The sequence below is a fragment of the Ochlerotatus camptorhynchus genome, unplaced genomic scaffold (genome assembly GCF_037179485.1).
Source record: "Ochlerotatus camptorhynchus isolate MF236.1 unplaced genomic scaffold, CSIRO-AGI_Acam_v1.1 ptg001020l, whole genome shotgun sequence".
Lineage (NCBI taxonomy): Eukaryota > Metazoa > Arthropoda > Insecta > Diptera > Culicidae > Ochlerotatus > Ochlerotatus camptorhynchus.
Window position 1 is genome coordinate 111,627 of NW_027041443.1, and position 25,518 is coordinate 137,144.

The window sequence follows — 25,518 nt, forward strand, 5'->3', positions numbered from 1 at the left end:
TACAATCTATTGCCAATAACCATCCATTGACGGCAATCGAATGTGCAGGAAGGCAGCTTCCACACCTGCGTAGGATATCACACCCATTCAACACACATGGGCCGGGACCAACGGCTTTACTTCTCTTCCGAAGGAAGACGTGACCAGAGATTTTTATGCCTCAGATACGATATTATCAATTTAGAGATTTCTAAATGGCCTAAAAATAAATAAATATGATAAGTAATCACGCAGAACAAAAGCCCTCGTTGCTAATGATTGTAATACCATTTGTTCGTCAATTTCCTTTTTGTAAAATTATATTGCCATATTAAACACTATATATTGCCTATGTGAGGTCAAAACTGAAATATTGCAGCATTGTATGGTCTCCTTTTTCAATCACGCAGGAAGAAAGATTAGAATCGGTACAAAAAACAATTTCTGTTATACGCTCTTTGTAAATTAGGTTGGACATCATTTCCTCTTCCATCATATTAAGCATGCTGTATGCTCATAAACATACAAACATTAAATTTGTAAACGATATCGTTTCGCAGCGCATTGACTCCACAGAACTTTTATCAAAATTAAATGTCCATGCACCTACTGAGCAACTCCGAAATCGAAATTTATTTGCCATAAAACATCATCGCACAAATTAGCGTTAGCGTTGTTATGATATACTTCGTAGATTGAATACTAGCGAACCTCACGTCTCTTCTGAAATTCTCAGTTAGACTACTTTCAGGAATAATGCTGAGGAGTAAACATTGGCTCCAATCTAAACAAGAGTAACAGAAGCATGACTGTCGCTATTCTCGGCCACGCCCATCTTTACCATAACTAGGGATAGGGAAGGAAATGTTGATGTAGTACTTACTTAACGAGAGGCCACCGACTTAGCAACACCCTCATAAGTGCTATGGAGTTGGAGGGTTGGGTAGGGTATTCGGTTAGGATTCACCTCAAGTTGGCGATGCAACCAGAAGTATGTATTGTTTATTTGTTGTTTATTTAATCTCTCGATAGCCGGCTATCGAAAGAACATATTAATTTTGTTTAGTGATAATGAATTTTAAGAGTCATGACGGAGAGCTTGGGATTAAACCCATGATTTTCAGCTCAGTAAGCAAAAACGATCCCTCCTGGGTCATCGAGCATCTCAGAACCATAACGCTTCGCGACAATACAGGACTACGTTTTCGCTTGATATGCAAATAGTTTCCGAGGTTAATGTTCAATATCAAATATACAAATGATGGTGGCGATTTATTGTGCTGTGGAAGAGCTTGGGATTAAATCCATGATTTTCTGCTCAGTAAGCAAAATCGATCCCTCCAGGGTCATCGAGCATCTCATAATCCACAGCGCTTCGCGTCAAAGTATGAATATATGGATGAACTACCTATTATTGAATAACTATTATTTACGATAATTACATGAAAGAAAAAAAATATAAACTACAAACAAAACGTGACAACTAAAATCTCAAAAAGATATTCTCACAAATATATTTGACGCAACCAGGAATCTCAAAACCATTAGACGCTATAATGATACTTTGCACATGTTAGACACAAGAAGAGACCAAAAAGCAAGCATCCGACACAAAAAACTCGCCAAATCCACTTGCAGTCACAATCAACGATTCTACGAATCGCGAGCGCTCACGAATCATAAAACCGCTGACTGTGACACTCTTAAAGCGAAATTGGCAGGCTCTATGCGTCAAACACCCGCCCTCCAATCTCCACCCACATCCAACAACACTAATTTCCATTTCAACATCTAACGAATTCAAAACTCCGAAAATCACTCATCTATAGCAAGCGAGTGGAAGCAACCCTGCATGCAACCATTCTTCATGATACACTTTTTCTGCATATCTATAAACTAAAACAATATTTTTACTCCATAAGGCATTGTAACTCATAAAAAATAGGAAAGCTGACACTTCTTAATTTTTATGAACGACAAGATGCCAAGTTTCAAATAACATACTTAAAGTGGTCATTTTATACAATAGATGAGGAGATAAACGTATAGAGCTGATAGTTCCGTTAGAGTACGGCAGTGTGAAAATTGTACATAGAGAGTAGAAAGCGAACAAGTACAACTTTGAGGAAGGTACGAATCTGGTTGAGGGGTATCCCCCCACCTCCACTACAGTTCGATCTATAAACCTACCTTAATATATGCTATATTGATATCCAACCAGGCAAGAATCGATTCTGTAATGTGGTCATCGGAAGGTTTTATAAATAATTTGGAACTTTTCGAAAAAAAAAGGTTTTCTCCAATCAACTCGTAAAGGTTATAAAAGAAATTAATTTTGTTCTTAAAACTTGCTTGTACGCTTCAGTTCATTGTATAAACTGTTGTTACTTTTTTGTAAGAAAAAATGCTGAAGATGCAGATTTTGCACCTCATTACCCATAAAAAAAATCCAATAAAAATACAATGTCATTATAACCATGATATTTACTGTCAAAACATTGGAAATTTCTCGATTACCATAAAATTCATGGTCCACAACAATGAAAATCATGGTTTTGCATTAAGCATCTTAACAATAAAAAACAGATTTTTCTCGAACAAATTTAATCTCATCACGTTAATTTTCATTGTTTGAGCATTGTATCGTTGAAAACAGAAATATAATTTTTCACCCGTACAACAATTTTACAATAATGTTTAATATACTCACAATTCAACAGTAAACATCATTGTAATTTCGTTTTTTAAATTTTATTATATTTTTTTCGGGTAGACTTCTGCGATAAATATAAATACACAGTAATATTTTCGGACTGATAATAAAATTTAAATATTAAATTACTTTAAAATAGCTTGAGCTAGAATTGAACAATGTAGCTTGCCAACATTGTTTTAAGACTGCTACTGCTTTAAAGTGCAAATAAAGTGATCACAGTCGCTTACGATGTATAAGATCACCAAAGTAGACATTGAAATTAATTCTCAATTAAATGTCTACTTCGTCTGCCAATTACTACTGGCAGCACTGAAATACAACACTAACGCTTAATACTTGTGCATTCGTTTACATTCTCCCAAACAGCCTCCTTAATTCATTTGGCAGCTGTAGCGGTATCGGTGAAGAGGTAAACAAAAACAAGTAATCATCGCTGTGCATTAAATCATCATAACACAATTTTAATTTCCAGTTAAAATGAAAGCTTTTGCAGTGACAGCCGTGTTTGTTCATGTGCTATTTTTGCTTTCAATATTTTATATCTATTTCCAATCACCGATATTGCAAAACCTTCCCGTGGGAACCGATGATGACACTGCAGTGGCTGATAGGTAGGTAACATTTTTTCAAGTTTGTTTCCTCCAATATGAACGAACGCACACTCAACAAAGTAATTCACTGACAGGTAGGGTAATCATGTCGGTAAACAAAACATCTCGACGAAACTGGAAGTTGATATTTTAATTTTTGATGTTATGGGTTATCCTTCTTTTCTAGAGATCATGATTTATTAAATCCTTGTTGTTATTGCTATGATCAGACTAGAAAGTTATAACTTGTTATAATAATTATTGTCAAGAAAGATGTCATGAAGATACTAATGTTCTCCTATGAATCTAACGATTGAGCCTATCGATAAAAATTACCCGTTTTTTCAATTTTACGTCATTTGTAAAAAAAAAAAATAGATAGTTAACTGTCCAGATGCCGGTGTTCTATATCTCGATACGTGACCACTTTTTTCTATGTGTACAATCAAGCGTTATGGAATTACGAGTACTGCATATAAATGATTTGAAAGCTATTTGTGACAGGACTCAACGGACTGTTTTTAATGATTATGTTTCAAGCCCCGTGGAGAATAACCTTGAAAAGCTCCAGGGAAGTGTATTAGGGCCTCTGATATTTATTATGTATATTAATGACTTGCGACGTGTTTTACGATTTCGCGGCATTAATCTTTTTGTAGACGATACTGTGTTATTCATGGCAGCTAAGGATTTAGACGATGCCGTTTTACACTTGAATGCAGATTTGCAGTATCTAAGTAGATGGTTGAACCATAAGCAGTTGAAATTCAATACATGTAAAACTAAATTTATGGTAATTTCGCGGAATTGAGTAAATGAGAATGTCTCTGTTGTAATTGATCATGTGATTATTGATCGTGGTGGGGAGATTTAATATCTTGGCGTGATTATTGATGACGAACTTATGTTTAACTCTCACATTGACAATGTTATCAAGAAAATTATCAAGAAGTATGGAATTCTATGTCGACTGAAACACTATTTAACTATTGCCAGTAAAATACAGCTTTACAAATCAAGCATCTCTCCTCATCTAGACTTTTGCCCTTTTATTTCATTTCTGGCCAATGAAATACAAATATCGAGAATACAATGGTTGTCGGTGAAGTAAAGAATTGTTTATTTGACTATGGTGTTCATTTTTTAATTAGTTAACGGTTTGCTGCCTCGATATTTGTGGGCTTGAATTAATTATATGTTTTGAGTTGTAGCTATACTGAAGATCCGAGAGATGTCGCCCCTTCAGTGGTAGGAAAATCATTTTTGCAGTATGGAGAATATCAGAAAATCCACGATTTGTGACTAAACATGCTTGCACAGCAGGAAACAAATAAACGAATGTTTACCTTATCACCATAGTAATGTACTCGTGCAATTTTTGTGCATCTAAAACGATAATGAATAAAAACTGAAAATTCTCATGCATTTCCAAATGGTTTCCTACCATTCCCATACATTCGAAGTGACCGGCCCACTGGATGTGGATGATGTCAAAAACAACAAAACATGATTAATTGAAAGAGGAAGTGACTTTCATAGATATAATAATAGAAACGCGGATGAAATGAGAACACCACATATTTTGACTTGTGCTACACAGAATTCATTGTATTTTAAAGGAGTTAATGTTTTTATCAGAATTTAAGAGACATTGCATTTCACACGTTAAAACTGTCTTTTGAACGGTTATCCAGTGATTTGAATTGACAAATTATGTATCGTGATGAAGATATCTCTAACATATTGTTCTGTATGAATAGCTGTCATAACGACTTTTTAATAATGATTGTAGCACTGCTAGTTTTTTTCGCCACGATGTTAATGATGGATTTTTGATGTTTGATTTAATAGTAATAGTTTAAAGAAATAAAGAACACTACAAAATTTGAGCGCGTTTTACCTATATCCTTAATGACTGATTTTAACATTTGATTGAAGCTTATTTGGAAGATACCTTGAGTTAGTAATAAGTTTTCTGGCATATATCGGGGGTTCGTGAGCATTCCTGACATTTCTGAAAATTATGATAGCATCAGATTGTGGGGTTGATAGTGTAAAAGGATGCTTTGTTGATTGTTCATTAACGCTTAATTGCTTGTAATACTTATGAATATTTTAGATGGACGAAAAGGCGAACTACGAGTTCGATTTTGTTTGCAAACCTTGTTTAAAGTCATATTTAGTTATCTTAAAGATAAATCGTCCAGCTCGAACTTTTGTAGGGGTAAGAGGTGGGACCATTATCATCATCATTATCATCGTGTGTCGATGATAATTTCGGTGCCTGCAAACGGGCTTGTAAGCAAATCTTGATCTATATCTCGATGTCTATATCTTCAATATTGAGATATGGATAGTTGACAATAGCAAAAAAAGGCAAACAAAGCTTCCTTCGAAATGTATATATGGGTTCAATAGTTATTAGGAACACTTAGGCCGACATTAGGGACATTAACCCTATATGTTCGATGACCATGTTTGCTACATTTTGTTGATTTCTCATTCGAAAATCCATAATGGTGAATAAAATTGGATTGTTAATCGATAATACGATAACATTTTTTTTTTTTTCGGTAACGCCTGCTATGAGAATTTCCAGTTGCAGACGTTATTGAGTTATTGGTTAACAACCCTGATGCTATTTGCTTGCAGCACTACCCAAGTAACAATTTTTGTTTTATGAGGGTTCTGTAGACCATGATTTAGACTAGTAGAATGCTATAAAACCTCTATAAAGTTTGCAATGTTACTTGGGTAGTCTTCATCCTGAACATAGCATTAATGTCATGTTCAAACTACAGCCTTATATCATATTAAAGGAATTAAAACTGAGATGATGATGATGATGATGGTCCCACCTCTTACCCCTACAAAGGTTTGAGCTGGACGATTTATCTTTAAGATAATTAAATATGACATTTTAACCAGGTTATCAAACAAAATCGAACTGGTTACCCGAGCAAAGTCCAGCAAATTGAAATCAAGTTTTGATATCAACATCAAACTGAAATCCTAATTCCCTCCCCATGGACATGGAGGTTGACGGTACTGAAGCAAAGGGTTATGTTTAATTTCTTTATATTTGCAACGATGATGATTTCCTATAGTGACACATATCACCTTCTTAATGCTTCAGTATACCTCAAACGATTAATTCTTGGTTGTTAATAGAACTTCCTGGATGCAATCGGCTGCTTCATGCAGACTGAGCAATTCTGATTATAGTATCAGATTTGTTCTGTATACAGAGGAACTGGGAGGGCTTATTAGAAACTTCTCACCAATAAAGTAATGACCTTCTAGTAAATTTTGCATATCATTTTATTAATATTTTATTTTATTTAAGCATATTATTTTTGTTACAGTCAATTAGCATTAGCATACAATACAAGAGATTTAATATTACTTGCTCGGTTTTGCGTAAAATAATCAATATGTATTTTGCTTGTAATTACCTTTGATTTTTTTTTTGTGATTTCAAAATTTTCCTAGTTTGGTTAGAAGTTTCGAAGCTAACACACGTCCACAGGCCTAATAGAAAGATAGACAGACAAAGCGTATCATGAAGAATAGTTGCATGCAGGGTTGCTTCCACTCACTTTCTATAGATGAGTGATTTTCGGAGTTTTGAATTCGTTAGATGTTGTAATGGGGGTTTGTGTTGTTGGATGCGGGAGGAGATTGGAGGGCGGGTGTTTGACGCATAGAGCCTGTCAATTTCGCTTTCAGAGTGTCGCAGTCAGCGGTTTTATGATTCGTGAGCGCTCGCGATTCGTAGAATCGTTGATTGTGACTGCCAGTGGATTTGGCGGGTTTTGTGTGTCGGACGCTTGCTTTTTGGCCTTTTCTTGTGTCTAACATGTGCAGAGTATCATTATAGCGTCTAATGGTTTTGAGATTCCTGGTTGCGTGAAATATACTTCTACTATTAAATCAAATAATAATTCATCGTCACCATCGTGGCAAACAAAATAATTATTTAAAGTCGTGATAAAAGCTATCCATACAAAATAATCCATTAAAAATAACTCCGTCAAGATACATAATTTGTCAATTCATTAAAAAAATCACTGGGAAACCGTTCAAAAGACAGTTTAACGTGTGAAATTCAATGTCTCTTAAATTCTCCTAAGGGGTTACGCCTACCTGCAAAACCGAAAAAAAGCGAAAGTTTGGATTTTTTTCTCGAAAACGACGCAACATATTGAAAATCGGTTTTCTGCCGTTTATTGAACACACATTAGATGGTACATTTATCAGTCGATGCTGTAAAAACGAGGTCCTGGTGCCCCGCACGGCTGCTCCCCGTGGACGATGTTCTAAAAAACGCTTTTTGTGGTGCCAACTGCTGTTTGTGATGTAATCGTCTGAAATAAAAAAAAGCATGCCAAATCGTTAAGCATGGGTTAAACTAGTTCTTGATCGTTCGGTTTTTTTTTTTTTATTTTTTTGACAAAATGGTGGTCTTGCAAAGTTGAAGTGCCGATTTTTGATCCTGAAAATTTGTCTTTGATCGGCTGCAAAAAATCGAAATTAAATGATAGACGAAATCCGAACGATCGTGGACTGCACAAAATAGTACTGAACAGAAATCAAAACGAATCGGACGAATCGAATGTATACAGTTCAAGAAATTTTAGGCACCAGTTTTGAAAATATGATTCCAAGATAATCGCGTTTAAAGTTTCAAGTTGGGTTTAGTCCACTATGAGTGAATATTTTTGTACGTCGCATAACTTTCACAATTTTCATCGGATCAACTTGATCTTTTGAGGAAATATTCTAGACTTTATATACTTTCGATTAGGACAATAAAAAAATTGATTTTTTGAAAGTTTGCAGGTAGGCGTAACCCCTTAATGTTGTTGCACGTTTAATGTATCTAGGCATCGAATTGAAAACATTTATTCCTTTAAAAAATAATGAATTCTGTGAAGCACAAGTCAAGAAATGTGGTGTTCTCATTTCATCCGCGTTTCTAGTATTATAACTATGATAATCACTTCCTCTTTCAATTCGATCACACAAATATCGAGGCAGCAAACCATTAAATACTATAAAAATGAACAACATTGTCAAATATACTATTCTTTGCTTCACTGACAACCATTGTAAAGCGTCCAGCATCAAAGTTGAGGAAGATAATCTATTACCTCGCAAATTCAAACGCATTATTTTATTCTGCAAGCGCTGTAATCTCGATAAGTACTCCATACTTCTTGGCAATTTTTTTGATAAAATTGTCAATGTGAGAGTTGAACTTGAATTTTTCATCAATAATCACGCCATGATATTTAATCTCCCGAATGCGATCAATATTCTCATCATCAATTACAACAGAGACGTTCTCATTTACTCAATTCCGCGAAATTACCATAAATTTAGTTTTACTTGGATTCAATTTTAACTGCTTACACTTTTAAATCCTTAGCTGCAATGAATAACACAGTATCATCTGCAAAAAGATTAATATCGCAAACCCGTAAAACACGTCGCAAGTCATTAATATACATAATAAATAAAATAATAAATATACACGGGACTGGAAGCAGAATCATTAAAAACAGTCCGTTGAGTTCTGTCAGATAAATAGTTTTCAAACCATATGCAGTACTCGTAATTCCAAAGCACTTGATTGTTGTAAGGGCCTAGAAATTGTTTAAAAAGCGCGTTTCAGATCCAAAAAACAGCAACATTCGTATCTTTACGCTCCAAGTTGCCTTTCCACTTTGTTAACACAACATTCAACGCATTTTCTCAAGAATGACCTTCCCGATATCCTGATTGTTCTGGTATCAACAAAGATTGCTATTCAAATACTCCAACAGCTGGTCGTTAACAACAAGTTCTAAAATTTTCTCTAATGTGTACAACATGTTGATGGGACGAAACTCTTCGGCTTTAATCGTTCCAGCAACTTTTTGAATAGGAAACACTAAGGATTGCTTCCAAATTTGTGGCACATGTCCATTCTGCATAATAAATCATTGCAGAATGGACATGTGCCACAAAGGTCCAGAAAGATGTGTCCAATGACATGAAAGCAATCTTGAATAACTCTAGCATTAACATTATCTACTTCAGCCGATTTTCCTAATGAAAAACAAATAACTCTAAGTTCATCTAATGTAATTGGGTGAAAAACTTAAAATCTACAACTACTATTAACTGGCTGTTTTATTTCGTCAGGTTCATCGACCAATTCAATGGATTGATTAATCAATGAAACACTTTCGACAAAATAATCATTAAACTTAGATGCAATTACTTGTTCTGAATGTTCTAATATGCCATTAAAAGTTATGGACCGTGGTTTGCAATTACTAGGTTTTAATAGAGATTTCAAAATTTTCCATAACTCTTTGCTGTTGTTTTGATGCTGATGAATCTTCCTTGGTACATATTCACAACGAGTTTTCATTATCGATTGTGAATACTTATTGCGCGCGATTGTGTACCTATTCCAATGATTGTCATTATTTGAGCCAGTGCTGAGATTTGTCATTGTCATTGACAGACTTTTGCGCGATATTGACAAAATTGTTTTTCACATAGTCAATGATATACTTGATCCTCAAAAAATCTTTGTCAAAATCTCATTCATTTTTTCGTCAATGACAAAGATTCACCTGGTAACAGAAAGGGTAATTTCTTGCATTCTGAGTCACATTATTGTTATCCAAGCTATTCAGGACGTAGATGCTTGTTCACTTTAATGGCTCCATGTAATTGTTTTTCGCAAGCCATTTAATTTCATTTTAAATTTAGCTAATAAACAAATCAGCACATGTTCGTCACTGACAAAAATGCCACTGACAATTGACATGGTTTGCCTTGACGATGACTGTTAGCTCAAACGAGTGACCAAAGCAGAATTTTGAGTATCACCGTGTATTGTCGAAATTGTGCAGCACTGATTTGAGCTACAAAACTGGTTGTACCATTTGTCCCTTTTCCGTTTAAGACGCAAAAGATCCAAATTGTACCCGCTTTTAAAGTTTTTCAAAGAAACAAACTATTGCTCCACTAGTTGATTGGTACAAGTTTTCAAAGCGTTATTAAGAACAGCTGTAGATTCATCTAAATTACCGGCCGCGAATGGAAAATCCACACTACTCTGAACAAGATTCGAAACAGCCTGTTTCGAATATTTCCTCCAGCACATCAATTTTACTAATTCATCGTTGTTTTTGATATTATCTAATACATTAATCACTTAGGTCTCATGTTCGGTTATTTTCAAATCAGTATCCGTAACTGAACAAATGGAAACAAAATTGAAATAAATGTGGTCAAATAAAGTTCTACTGTGCTTGGAAATACGCGTATATTCATCAATCGTATGTTTTAAATTGAGAAAATCAGCAAAACGCTTCAAATGATGGTTGTCACACCAATTGAGATTTATATAACCAGCTAATATATTTTATTTACTAGAATCAAGGAATATCTCGAGCCACTTCTCTACAACTTCAACAAAAAGCTGGTCACTAGAACTGGGAGAATGATACAAAACACCATAATTTCCCATCTTCATGCCACGCACAACTGTAATGCCCAAGAACCAGTTACCATCGATAACTTGATTGATACGAAGGTCGTATTTAACTGATTCTTTGACATAAATAGCAACACCGCCAGTGTGTCTAGAATGTGATAAACAAGTAGCAACAATATATCCCGGAATACTATACTGATTAAAAGCTTCATTTTCTACAATATGAGTTTCAGCTAATAAAACAAAAGTGGACGCTTTTCCTCAACAATCTGATGTAATGCTACGTAGTTTGTTGACAACCCCGCAATATTCAAATACAAAACATCGAATTGTTTCACATTCCTGGAACTTGGCTGCTATTTATTGAAACGCAAGCTGCTTTTCTTCTGTTCAAAAAGTCTTATATAGAGCAAACATTCAGAGCTAAATACGGTATGGTTGACATCCAAGTACATTTTACGTTCTATATTAATTATTAACCAATCAACACATTTCAATACAGTTGACCTACACTCCGACATTATGTTTTGTTGACTGCACCTAGAGCATCTCTCAAAATTTCCCAAATTCTCCACATTTGAAGCATCTCCACACATTAATCACGGGAACTATCGAGCACCGATCAAACCCTACATTTAGTGTTTTTGCACATAACCAACATTTATACGTATCGACATCGACTTCAATCACAATACTAAACTTGCTGTAAGTGGATTTTCAAACATGTTAACTACTTTTACATCATTTATAGCTATGTCTTCATTTTGACTTTTAAATTAGTCAATGAAGACATCGGAGGAATACTGATCACTCATGCCCACTATTTTCAATCTTGGTACCGAACTAGGAACAACAGTACTATAGTTTTCTCCCAGATTGCTTTCAATACCATTTTTCACATCACTTACATTTGCTCCTGTTGCACACTCAACAATAATGGAGCCTTCTTTACCATCCCTAAAATTACTGATTTTATGTGTTTTTGGATCCAACTGTTACTAATACTTTTGCTTTGAGTAGCACGACTATGTATTTTTACAGCATCCGCCAAACTCACATTTTCTTGAAAAATATCATCATCACATTATCACTATTTTTTATTTTACGTTTTTTGCGTCTGGTATTTTGGTCCGATTCCGACTGAATCGTCCTAGATGAACTGCGCTGATCAGTTATTACAGCTAATTGGTTTTCCGCAACAATTTTGAAAAATGAACTTTCATACTGTCTAATTTCTCACAAATTAAATTTTTAAGATCATTTACATTTAGTCTAATGTCTGTCATCTCTCTTTTAACCGCGATGTTCACCTGAGCAGCAATGTGACCTCGCATGCCAGTGGTCAAGTCCGATACAAACCTGCTTCATCTCTTCCTCTATCCTTTTGACGCGCGCGATCAGATCATTATGCTCGTCACAACTCTGATCTGATAGACAACTATCACACTTGAACAGAACATTTGCATTATCTGCTATAAGCCTCGCCGCAGTCTTAGTGAGTGCCGCACAACGTTTGGAACGTTTGGAAGGGAACGTTCCATTGCACATGTAACTGGGAGCCCACTCATAGCAATATACTGCCGGTAATCGCAAGTCAGTCCCATCTGCATTTTTATCAATTTTGAGCTAGCATCATTATTCAGTTTATCATTCTATGTTTTTTGAGATGTGCTATTGAAAAAATGTGGTTTGTTCAAGAAAACTGAAAAACAATACCAAGTCAAATTGTCCCACAGCGAAAAGTAACCGCAAGTCAGTCCCATTAGAAAAAAATTTATCAGAAATGTTAGACAACACATCGCATCATGAGATTTGTCTCAATATAGCTTTTGTCCACTTCCCCTAGGGTATCTGGAACATGTCCGGATGTGGCCAATATAGTTCTTACGATACTCAATTTGACCGTCAATGGATATGGCTTTGAATTATCATGTGATTTGATGTATCGCTTGATGGATTTTAATTTAAAAGGATTTACCACTTCCCCGGGTATACCCGGAACATGTCCGGATGTGGCCAATATAGTTCTTACGATACTCAATTTGACCGTCAATGGATATGGCTTTGAATTATCATGTGATTTGATGTATCGCTTGATGGATTTTAATTTAAAAGGATTTACCACTTCCCCGGGTATACCCGGAACATGTCCGGGTGTGGCCAACATGGTCTTATGATGACCCTTATTGATCTTATCATCATGACCCTTATTGATCTTATTTTTGAATTCTCATGTGAATTGATTTATCGCATGGAGAGTTTGGCACGTTTGGCTCTGGTCTGATGAAGACCCATACTCACCGGAATATGTTCCGGCCATTGCTCTGGAACCAGCGGAACAAATCCAAAAACATTCAATAACGTTCTATGGGACCATAGTATCTTTTTACTGTTCAATACTGTGCTTAAACTAATGCAGCATCGGCATGGAATTGTGACTGACTTGCGGTTATTTTCCTCATTGACGTTAAATGTAATCGCAAGTCAGTCCCACTCAGATTTTGGCCATAAAATAAAAATTTCACGATATTTTTGGGTAAACATAGATGCATTCTATCACATTGTACGTTTATTTTTAAATTTATCCCTCCAAAATAGGTGTCAAATCAGAAAACTTGAAAAATCTTTGAACGCCGTTTTCTCATTTCCAGTTTTTTACAGATGGGACTGACTTGCGATTATGGGCAGTATACTGCTCACAGACATTACACACAAAATTTTACCAAATTAAACGCTAACACTGTTAGCAGCAGACATATACAGGGGAGGAGAACACAAAATAAAATGTTACCGACACAGCTCACTATACTGAATCAATAGCGTGCCGGGGGGAAAATACAAAATTAAACAAGAACGAGTTGCTAGGCAACCTTTCCTCTACTTATCCTGTTAAAAGCACAACGAACACGCGTTGGAATAATCCTTTCGCGGCACACGGCACTATTTCACACGAAATTGTGAATTTATTTTCACAGCATAACTCAACAAAAACACTACTTTGTTCGCAATACTACCGCAGAGAGCAACCAACAATAAAGATAAAACATTTCGAACGGCTACCATGATAAAATCTCTCTGTAATATAGATTGATCGTAACGGTGAAAGGAAAACGATAAAATTGCTTGCAATCTTTGTTGAAACGATTGCGGTTGACGACATAGCTTGTTCTGAACGGTGAAATGAGACTCTCCACCCGACCAACCATTTCGTTAATTTTCTTTAATTTTCTATGCATCGATCTTCAAAGCCATTCATAAGAAAAATCGATAGCGATCGTCGCCATTTCATGAATAATTGTAAATATGCTAAAAGTCTAATCGTGAATCAGTTATAAAGATCTTTCTCAAAATATTGCTACCAATCGTTACTAATGTTAAAATATCGATTGGCAACACAAAATATCGATTTCTGTTGTAAAATCACAACTGCTGATTTTATTTGTTATTTTTTATCTGCATATTTTCTAGTTTCGATCCCATGCCATCTGGGGTGTACTGATTTCGTTGTTGGTTGCTAAACCTCGGGTCCACGGCTGCTGTTGATGAGCTTATCAACGACAGGCTAACACACTCTAGTATGTGGTGTATTGAAATTTCGGTAAATCTTTATAGATTACTATCATATGACCGATGAATAAATAATCTTAAATGTAAGTATCGATCAATAAAGATTTTTAAATGTGTGCATCGAAATCATAGAAAATTTAAAGTAAATAATGGCCGACATAAATCTTTATTTCTGTATAAAGAACTTTGAAGAAGTTTCAAGAACGGTTGGTCGGGCATTTACTTTTTTGCGTATGTTATGAAGAAAGCTTGCAAACCATTTTTAGTTTTTCAAGTTATATTGCAAACGAAGAAAAAAAAAAGGCAAGAGGATATTACCATATTACTTGATGTTACTGAAAATGCGTTATCATTGGTTGTTTTGTAATATTGAGATATTTTCAATTCCCTGACCATGTTACAACAATTATTGACCAAAATAATGTCATGAAGATAGCCTTATAATATAAAGTATTTATGACCAGTGCCGTGTTTTAACACTCCGGATACGATGACTCCGGTAAAATATGTAACGGCAAATTGGTACTGTTTGAAGTATCATTGCTCAGCAGTTTATTAATAAATTTTAAATCTATTGATACCCAGTAAATTTTTAAAGGCTGTAGCTTCAAGTGGCGGCAAAAGATTTGAAATTTTTCGATAAACGACTGAGCTATGATTTGTCAAACATTGCAAGTTTGCCGTTACAAATTTTATCGGAGGCATCGTGTTCGGAGAGTTTAACATGTTATTATATAATCTTTATAACATTTTTCAGTTGGATTATTATTATACTTTCTTCTTCTTCCTCGCATTTCAAGCTTATTGCGTATGGCATATTAGCTTATTGCGTGCTCTCAACTTAGTGTTCTAGATGCACTTCGACAGTTATTTATTGAGAGCTTTCGATGCCTGTACCATTTTTGCATTGGTATAATAGTGTGGCAAGTCCAATCATACTTCTATGCCCAAGGGAGTCGAGAAATTTTCCAACCCGAAAAATTCCTAGACCTGACCGGGAATTGAACCCAGCCACCTCCAGCATGGTCTTGCTTTGTAGCTGCGCCTTTACCGACTGAGCTAAGGGAGGCCCCGGATTATTATTATAACATGTTGTAATACAAGTCATAGCATTATCTATGATTATTATTACATAACATAAGGTTGTAGTCTACCTCGTATCTCCGGTAGATCATCTCTTCGTGGTGCGTTACGGTTCATATCGATCACCAAACCTTACAGCTGTCCTGACTACTTTAAACTACGAAAACAGGAGTTTTTAGTTATCAAAATAATGTCCTTGTTACGTTTTCCACCTTGTTGATAGTGTCAAGACTTGGGTTTTTCCACTGAGAATCGTCTTGAAACAAGGAAACAAAGGGGTTAGTTTTATCTGTGATTTTTATTTTTATTTGGTCCTAGTACGCTTACGTATAAGCACTGACGTTAGGTGCGATACTGGTGGATTTGGCCGCTAATCAATCTTATTTTATTTATTTTTACACATATAGATTTATTTGGGATTTTTATTGTTACACATATAGATTTATTTGAGATTTCTATTAAACTATTGCAATATTTTAAAAGTGCCCAACAGTGCTCCTTCTATTTGCGTGAGAAGCCTTCATTGTTGTTTTCATTGAAGGATTACTCAGGGAACAATGATAAACGCCATTTTTGTACATGGTATTGCAACTGGTGTTTTTAGGATTAAACCAAATAAACCATGTAAGAAACCAACAGAATTGTTTCCTAGATTTCTTGTTAACGAATAAACATGAAGATTTCTGTGTAAGTAAATCTATTTCTCCTTTATGGAAGAATGAAGCATTTCACACAGCAATCGAATATTCCATGTTTGTTCATAACATTCAACATCTCAACGACTGTGAGTATGAAAATGTGTTCCACTACAAAAATGCTAATTATGATAATATTAAAAATAAATTCAATGGACTATATTGGAAAACCATTTTGAAGGATCTGGTAAATGTTGAATGTGCAGTGGAGGTTTTTTATAAAATGTTGTTTGATGTAATTCACGAGGAAATTCCATTAAAAAGGAGACGACGCAATTATTCCTCCAAATGTTCGGTTTAATAATCGCATCATTAACATGAAACATCGTAAACAAAAAGCTCACAAAATATACAGAAATTATAAAAATCGTGATGATCTCGAAAAGTATTTAAGTATTTGTGGCAACTTAGCAACTGAACTCACAACCCCTTTATTTTGGCTGTTTAATATGTCGTTTGAATCCGGTATATTCCCGAAGAAAAAAAATCTTACTTAATAACCATACATAAATCTGGTAAAAAATCCGATATTCGAAATTATCGTGTGATTGCTATCATTTCGTGCATTTCAAAACTCTGCGAAACAATTATAAATAAAAATGTTTTTGGCCAAATAAAACAAAGAATAAGTAGTGCACAACACGGCTTTTCTAAAAACCGTTCAACCACCACAAACCTTTTGGAATTTGTGGACTTCGTATTAAATGCAATGGACAGAGGTAACCAAGTAGAAGCTCTTTATACGGACTTCGGCAAAGCGTTTGACAGAATTGATATCCCAATGCTGATTTTTAAATTAGAAAAAATGGGAATTGAGATGAAGCTCCTCACCTGGATTAAATCGTATTTATTTGATCGCCAGCAAATTGTAAGATTCAACGAGAAAACATCTAAGCCAATTCATGTCACGTCAGGGGTTCCTCAGGGCTCGCACCTAGGTCCCCTTCTTTTTATTTTGTCGATTATTGACGTCTCTCTTATTTTAAAAAAATATCAGGGTACTTACGCTGATGACATGAAGCAATGTTTAGAAAAAAAGCGATAATGATATGAATGTGTTTCAGAATGAAATACATGTTTTTTACAGATGGTGTAGTAAAAGTTTATTGAAACTAAATATTAAAAAATGTAATCTTAGAACGTACAGTAGAAAACTAAACGAACAAAATCTTTGTATTACATTAGGTAATGAATATGTTCAAAAATGTGAAAATGTAAGAGATTTAGGTGTTATTCTAGATTCTAAACTGACATTTGTGGACCATTATAACATAATAATACATAGAGCAGGCAATATGCTTATTTTATAAAACGTGTTGGTCTCCACTTTAAAGATCACTTTACGTTACTTATGTGAGGTCAATTTTAGAATATTGTAGCGTTGTTTGGTCACCCTATATGAAAAAGCATGAAGAACGAATAGAGTAAATCCAAAAGCAGTTTTTATTATATGCACTACGTAAGTTAGGTTGGACGGCTTTTCCTCTCCCGTCATATGAAGCACGTTGCTTGCTTATCAGCATTCAAACATTGAAAGAACGTCGGGATTACGCAAAGATTTCTTTATTAAACAATATCATTTCGCAACGCATTGACTCAGCTGATCTATTGTCAAGGTTAAATTTGTATGCATTTTCAGAACCCTGCGAAGTCAAAGAACATAAGTCCTAATGTTAATATGTAGTCAACAATTTGATTGATTAACGAATAAATAAAAAAATAAAATTAATAAACTAATCTTAAAATGCTTCATTTTGAATTGGGATAAGCGTTTGAACGGGATTTCGCGGGATTTCCACTGTGGCGTGCTTCTATTGTGAAATACCCATACGTATTTTTGTGGTGCGACATAGTGGAAACGTGTGAGCATAGTTGAAGCATATACCCTATATAATTTAAAAATCAGCTAGGAAGCTTCAAAGTAAAGCATTTTAGACACTTGAAGAAAATTTAGAATATAGTTAAAAGTCAAGAGTACTTGAACCACGTTAAATTTTACATTACAAGCACAAGTGCAGGTACTTAATAAAGCATGGGTTATGATTGATTAGGTAGATTAGAGATTTCAATTATTTATTTTTTTCGGCTAATGAGATATCATAATCATCAAATGAACTTAAATAAGAAAATTCAAACAGTCTAATAACATTAAATAGATTTACAAAAGAGTTAGGATGCGGGGGTCCGCTTAGGGAGGCAACCTTTAAAGTTTCAGTTCAGTTTTTATAGTTTAAATATTCAGTTTTAGTTCAATAAGAAAAGCATTAAGCAGATTAACAAGGAGAGGAATAGTTTAGGAAATAAGTAAAATTAAAGGTATATGACAATTAATAGCTATATAATATATTTTGTAGGTATTGTTTTCCCCAGAGTTTATTGTACTCGATTACTATATTATTCTCTCACTACGCAAAATCTCTGATATATGCACTTGAGTTAACTTTTTCTTTTTTTTTTTTGTTCAAGTACTTACAATTGTAAACAGCTTCTATTTCTTCTTCGCATTTCCAGCTTAATGCTTACTGCATTTTAGCTTATTGCGTGCTCTCAACTTACACAGAAAAAAAAATCTGAATTTAAACTATAACGTAAAATCTCCCCTCGTATAATTTTGAGCTACAGTTGGCATAAACAACAAAATCGTTTACAATCTTGCTTTTAATATTGCTAATTTAAGCGATATTGCGGTTAAATTTACACGAAATATCGTGTAAACTTATGCCAAATCTAGCATTAATTTTATGTGCGGTATATCTCGCAGAAATTTTTATGAATTTTTCAAACGGTGTAGCGTTCTAGATGCACTTCCACAGTTATTAATTGAGAGATTTCGATGCCTGTACCATTTTTGATTAGTATAATTGTTTGGCAAGTACAATCATACTCTATGCCCAGAGAAGCCGAGAAATTTTCCAACCCGAAAATTCCTAGAACGGACCGGGATTCGAAGCCAGCCACGTCCAGCATGGTCTTGGCTCCAGCTAAGGGAGGGTTCATTTGTAAACAGCAGTCAATGTTAATCTATGAACTAAACCCTACGTGACTGTAAAATTTATCTTTCCTTAGGTGGTATTGATGAATCGATGCATGTTCATCTTTTCACGGCTGTCGGATTCAACGCGCCTACGTCTACGGAGCTTACGCAGAAGTGATTCGCAATTCGGTAGAGCTTGCCAAAAATTTTTTGAGCTTATGTAGTTTAGAATTTGTTCGTACCTTACGTAGCTTATGTAGTTTAGAATTTGTTTGTTCGCGAATGTTGGAAATGATTAATACGTGCGGTAAAATAACTAATTTGAAACAAAGCTCAATAGTAAAATAAGTAGAATACCTAGAGAGGAAACCAAAATTAAACAACTTGCCAACATCACATTTATTTTGGTGGCACGTGATAATAAGCTGTTTTTTCTCGACGGCGTTCGCAATTTACGCGATTTTCGTGTCTAACGTAATTTAGATGTAGCCGGCGCCGGTGGTGTAGTGGTAAGCGTGACTGCTTTATAACACCCCAATGGGTCTGGGTTCAATCCCAGCCGAGGTCGGTGGGATTTTTCTGAGGCATAAAAATCTCTGGTCACGTCTTCCTTCGGAAGGGAAGTAAAGCCGCTGGTCCCCTGGCCCATGTGTGTTGAATGATTGCGATATCCTACGCAGGTGTAGAAGCTGCCTTCTTGCACATTCGATTGCCATCAATGGATGGCAATCGATGTCCGTCGGTGATTGGCACTAGATTGCGCTCTGTTCCGACGTTAAAAAAAGGAAAAAGAAGTAATTTAGATGTTTAGCTATAAACGGTTTTACTGATTCGAGGTCGTTCCTTAAGTGGTACTGGTTAAACCTTTGGCGGCCGGCGGATTCAACGCGCCTACGTCTACGGAGGTTACGCAGAAGTGATACGCAATTCGGTAGAGCTTGTCAAACGCTTTTGAGCTTATGTAGTATAGAATTTGTTCAGTACGGTCGTGAAATCTTAGAATGATTGATCCTTCCGTTAAATTAACTAATTTTATTCAAAGCTCAGTAGTAAATAAGTAGAATATTTAGGGACGAAACCAAAATTAATCAACTTGCCAACATAGGCTATCACATTTATTTGGTGGCACTCTTTAAATGATAACAACTTTTTTTTTCTCACTTCGGTTGTTTCGCACGGCGTTTGGAATGCGCGCGATTTTCATAACTTACATAATTGCGTTCGAAACGGATTTACTTATTCAATCGGATTACTACGCGGATGTACAAACTTAGAAAAAATCATGAAAAATTTAGGTGCTCTGAGAGTGACATATACGAGCGTCAATTTTGACATAAATTTGAGTCATAACAGACGCGAAACATAGCTTAATCAAACGTACTTTTCGTCGAGCAACGTCGAGGAAATCGAATCCTTCCACCCAGCATGGTCTTGCTTCATATCTGCGCCCTTACCGGGAAGGGGGACCCCAATGTAATGCCTATGTGATTCATAATCTTCTATTCATTGTTCTCTAGTTTGAAGTGATATGTGATATCAGTTCCATTGCTTGATTTTGTCCAGGCCAGTGACAAATCCTATACCAACAGCAGCCTTTGGCAGTAGGCAACATGTCCCGGGTTCAAATAATGTATTTTGCTTGCTGGGCCCGCTGTCACGGTACAACATGTTGCCTACGTGCTTGCCACTGGGCTGATTTTGTCGCCATGGAATCCGAATTTAATAAATAAAGGGGGCCTTTGGAGGATACTCTCATTCATCGAAGAGTATAAATTGTGGGACCTTACATTTATTATCGATTCCTTAGCTAGGTTGGCAGCTGTATCCAGGCATGGAAAATCATTTGCATTCATTTCGTGAATTCATTTACATTCATTTGTCCCTAACTTTTTTCAACAACAGAATTCCGCAAAATATTGTACCGAGTTTTTTAGGCTTTGTTATTAACTACAACTTTTGTTAACAACTTAAATCCGTATCTCTTATGCATGACGAACCAGAGGAAACAGGAGCCATTACTGTTTTTCAGTGAATGTATTTTACATTCACTGAAAAACGGTAACAAGTTCTGCCCGCTGTAGTTTGTAATGCATAAGAGATACAGATTTGAGTTATGGGCAAAAGTTGTAGCTTATAACAAATCCTACAAAAGCTCCATACATTATTTTGTAGAATGCTGTTGATGAAAAAAGTTAGAGGCAAATGAATGTAAATGAATGCATGAAATTAATGTAAATGATTTTCCATGCCTGGCTGTATCCAAACTGAATATTTGGTATAAGAAAAGAACGAGTACTTTTTTAAAGATGGGAAATTAAGTGATGGCATATTTTATTCGTGATACAAAAAATTACGAAACCAGAAAAATTCTGAATAACTGCTCTTGTTTGAAAAACTAGATTCTTTGAATTTCGGGGAATGTACGAAATTTCTTCGATGAAGGAAAATAAAAAATCTCAGTCGCATCTCTCAAAAAGTTTTCCTAGTCCTAATAATGTGGAAAAAATATCCAAGTGTACACAGTTAAAAAAAAGTAGTCTTCGTGCAGGCTACTACTACTGCCTCTACCCTTAACATAAAGTAACTACACAGTTCGAAAAAGTAGTGTAAATTTCTGTTCAACATGATGCACATAAATGGAGCGTCACATATCATATAAGTTTACATTATGTATCATGTAAAGTTTTGACACATTTCATGGAATGTAGCAAATATTGTATACAAAAGCCCATCTTTGTAAACAACATTGTTCACAAGTTGCTCGGTTGCGTGAAATGAAATACAAGTTTACATCACATTTAAAATTCAGAATTTTTATCTGTATACACATAGATGTCACCACTTGTCCCCGTATCATTGTCATTGCTTGTTTTGTAGTTCCCTTGTTATGTTATAATAAATATACGTTTATAGTCCTCATACCTCCGCCATGGCAAGACGGTCAAATAATCGTTCTCTTATCAATATTTCCTTTTATCACACAACGTAAAAATCAGTCCTATCCGTGCGCGATCAAGTAGTGTAAATTTTCGTTACTATGATGCAAATGGTTGGTTGGTTGGTTGTCTTTATTAAGGAGATGTTCATCCAGACGCTGGTTCATCTCCGGAGCAGATGCACATAAATGGAGCATCATACATCATACAAGTTTACATCATAGATCGTGTAAATTTATGAGTCACGTCATGAAATATTCCACATATTGTATGCAAATGTCCATCTTTGTATGCAACTTTCCTGCAAGTTACTAATTTACGTGAAATAGAAGTTTACATGCTTGGATATTTACATCACCTGTAAAATTCAGATTTTTTTTCTGTTTAGAAAGTCTTAACGATATAACTGAGCAAGGAAGCTCGTCAAAATCTGGTTAGATTAAAACCATTCTACCAGATGACCATTAGGTCTAATGATTATTTGGTCTACGGACACCGTATCGATATTCAGAGATTATTCCAAATGCCTGTTATGCCAAGTATTCATTATGCCAAGTGTACATTATTTCAGACGTCCGTATGCCAAATGTTCTTATGCGTCGTTATGCGAAAAGTACCAGACCCTCTCAATTATATTTGTTACGGTATGAATTAACAGATCTAATGATTCAGACAACTCCAAATTTTTGAAGAAAAGGATTTTGATGTGTATTCCTTCAATGAGAAACTTATTGTGAATTAAAAGATTATTAAAATAATCACCAATAAAGTGAAGATCTTATTGTAAATTTTGCATATAATTTAAACTTATTTTATTTTATTTAAGAAAATTATTTTTGTTACAGTCAATTACAATACAAGAGATTTAAAATTACTTGCTGGTTTTTGCGTAAAATAATCAATATTTTCTTTCAAAGGTTACAAGTAAACCTTTGAAAGTTTTTTTCAAGTTTTTTTTTGTGATCTGAAAATTTTTCCAGTTTGGTTAGAAGTTTCGAGGCTTATGCATGTCCACAGGCCTAATAGAAAGATAGACAGAAAAAGTGTATCATGAAGAATGGTTGCATGTAGTGTTGCTTCCACTCACTTGCAATAGATGAGTGATTTTCGGAGTTTTGAATTCGTTAGATGTTGTATTGGAGATTTGTGTTGTTAGATGCAGGAGGAGATTGGAGGGATGTGAGGGGTTTTTGACGCATAGAGCCTGTCAGTTTTGCTTTCAGAGCGTCGCAGTCAGCGGTTTTATGATTCCTGGTTGCGTGAAATATATTTGTGAAATATCTTTTGGAGATTTTTGTAGTAACGTTTTGTTTGTAGTTTATATTTTATTTCTTTCATGTAATTATCGTAAATAATCGTTATTCAATAATAGATAGTTCATCCATATATTCGTACTTTGACGCAAAGTGCTATAGATTATGAGATGCTCGATGACCCTGGAGGGATCGATTTTGCTTACTGAGCAGAAAATCGTGGATTTAACCCCAAGCTCTTCCACAGCACAATAAATCGCCACCATCATTTGTATATTTGATATTGAACATTAACCTCGGAAACTATTTGCATATCAAGCGAAAACGTAGTCCTGTATTGTCGCAAAGCGTTATACACTGGAGTCGCTTTTTACGCGGTTTTTTTTACGCGGTTTTTTTACACGGGTTTTTTTACACGGTTAGTGCCGCTGAGTCGCAATTTACGCGCTACGTTTTTAACGATTTCTTGACAACGATACGACCTATCGACTTGATTCCAATCACATTATCCGTTTCAAACTATAGGTGATCGAATAGCATACTTTTAAAAAAATCACAATTTTTGGTGTAAATACAGAAATTTTTAAAATATGTCTATATGGACCACAGCATGCTATAATAATGAATGGCATCAAAATCCGGTTTATAAAAAATATTTGAGCATGTGAATAATCAAAATCTCGGTAGTTTTTTTCACGCGGTTTTTTTTTTTACGCGGCACGTATTCCCCGCGTAAAAAGCGACTCCAGTGTAGTTCTGAGATGCTCGATGACGCTGGAGGGATCGTTTTTGCTTACTGAGCAGAAAATCATGGGTTTAATCCCAAGCTCTCCGCCATGACTCTTAAAATTGATGATCACTAAGCAAAATGAATACGTTCTTTCGATAGCCGACTATCGAGAGATTAAATAAACAACAAATAAACAATACATACTTTTGGTTGCATCGCCAACTTGAGGTGAATCCTAACCGAATACCCTACCCAACCCTCCAACTCCGTAGGACTTATGAGGGTGTCGCTAAGTCGGTGGCCTCTCCTTAAGTAAGTACTACATCAACATTTCCTTCCCTATCCCTAGTTATGGTAAAAATGGGCGTGGCCGAGAATAGCGACAGTCATGCTTCTGTTACTCTTGTTTAGATTGGAACCAATGTTTACTCCCCACAATTATTCCTGAAAGTAGTTTAACTGAGAATTTCAGAAGAGACGTGAGTGTCGCTAGTATCCAATCTACGAAGTATATCATTACAACGCTAAAAGATTATTAAAAAGAAAAAATTACATTCGCTAACATTTAAAACATTCTTAAAACCGTGATATGTTTTATTTCTTTTTAGAGTTGTCGTATTCCTCGCCGATGGTTTACGTGCTGAATCATTTCTACAGCACCAAGCAAACAGAACCAAATTCATACAGCGGACACTCATTTCGAAGGGAGCATTTGGAATATCAAATACTCACGTGCCTACGGAATCAAGACCTGGACACGTTGCTTTGTTTGCTGGTTAATTAATAAATATAATGTGTTTAACTTGTACTGAAAAATATTTATTTTCAGGTTTCTATGAAGATCCTAGTGCGATTTTCAAGGGATGGAAAGAAAATCCGGTTAACTTCGATTCTGTTTTTAACCGTAGCCGTTCTACCTACAGTTGGGGAAGTTCAGACATTTTGACTGTATTTTCGAGTAAAATAGATTCTGGAAAAATTTATACTGACAGCTATCCGCCTGAAATAGAGCAATTCTCAAGGAGCTCAAATACTAGCATTCTTGATATATGGGTGTTTGATAAAGTGAAACAGTTTTATGCGAATTCAGAAAATAGCAAGAAACTTTCATCAGGCAGAAAGCTTATACTTTTCTTGCATTTGTTGGGAATGGATACGTCGGGACACATCCATAAACCATATTCTCAGTGAGTAAAATAATTTGAAATAAAATTTAACCAAGACATAATTTTTTTTCTTTTCATATAAAGTCTCTTTACAGAAAATCTTATTATCGTAGATAAAGGTATTGAACAGATAGTTCAGCTTATTGACAATATTACGAACCATGATCAAAGGACCACATATATCTTTACATCGGATCACGGAATGACGGATAGGGGATCACACGGATCTGGTCATCCTGTTGAAACTGAGACTCCTTTTGTGATATGGGGAGCAGGAGTGGAGCATTGGACAAGTTTAAATGATGATGTTTCGTAAGTTCAAATGATGTAA

At 35.3% G+C, this 25,518-nt stretch overlaps 1 protein-coding gene across 1 annotated transcript; it reads left to right on the forward strand.

Moving 5' to 3' along the window:
* The first annotated feature begins 3,098 nt into the window (after positions 1–3,098).
* Positions 3,099–25,518, forward strand: LOC135715866 (GPI ethanolamine phosphate transferase 1-like). The gene is made up of 4 exons (XM_065238857.1): positions 3,099–3,306; positions 24,630–24,796; positions 24,851–25,208; positions 25,272–25,518. Exons 1-4 carry the CDS (start codon positions 3,173–3,175, stop codon positions 25,501–25,503), a joined length of 891 nt encoding a protein of 296 aa, XP_065094929.1. The 5' UTR covers positions 3,099–3,172; the 3' UTR covers positions 25,504–25,518.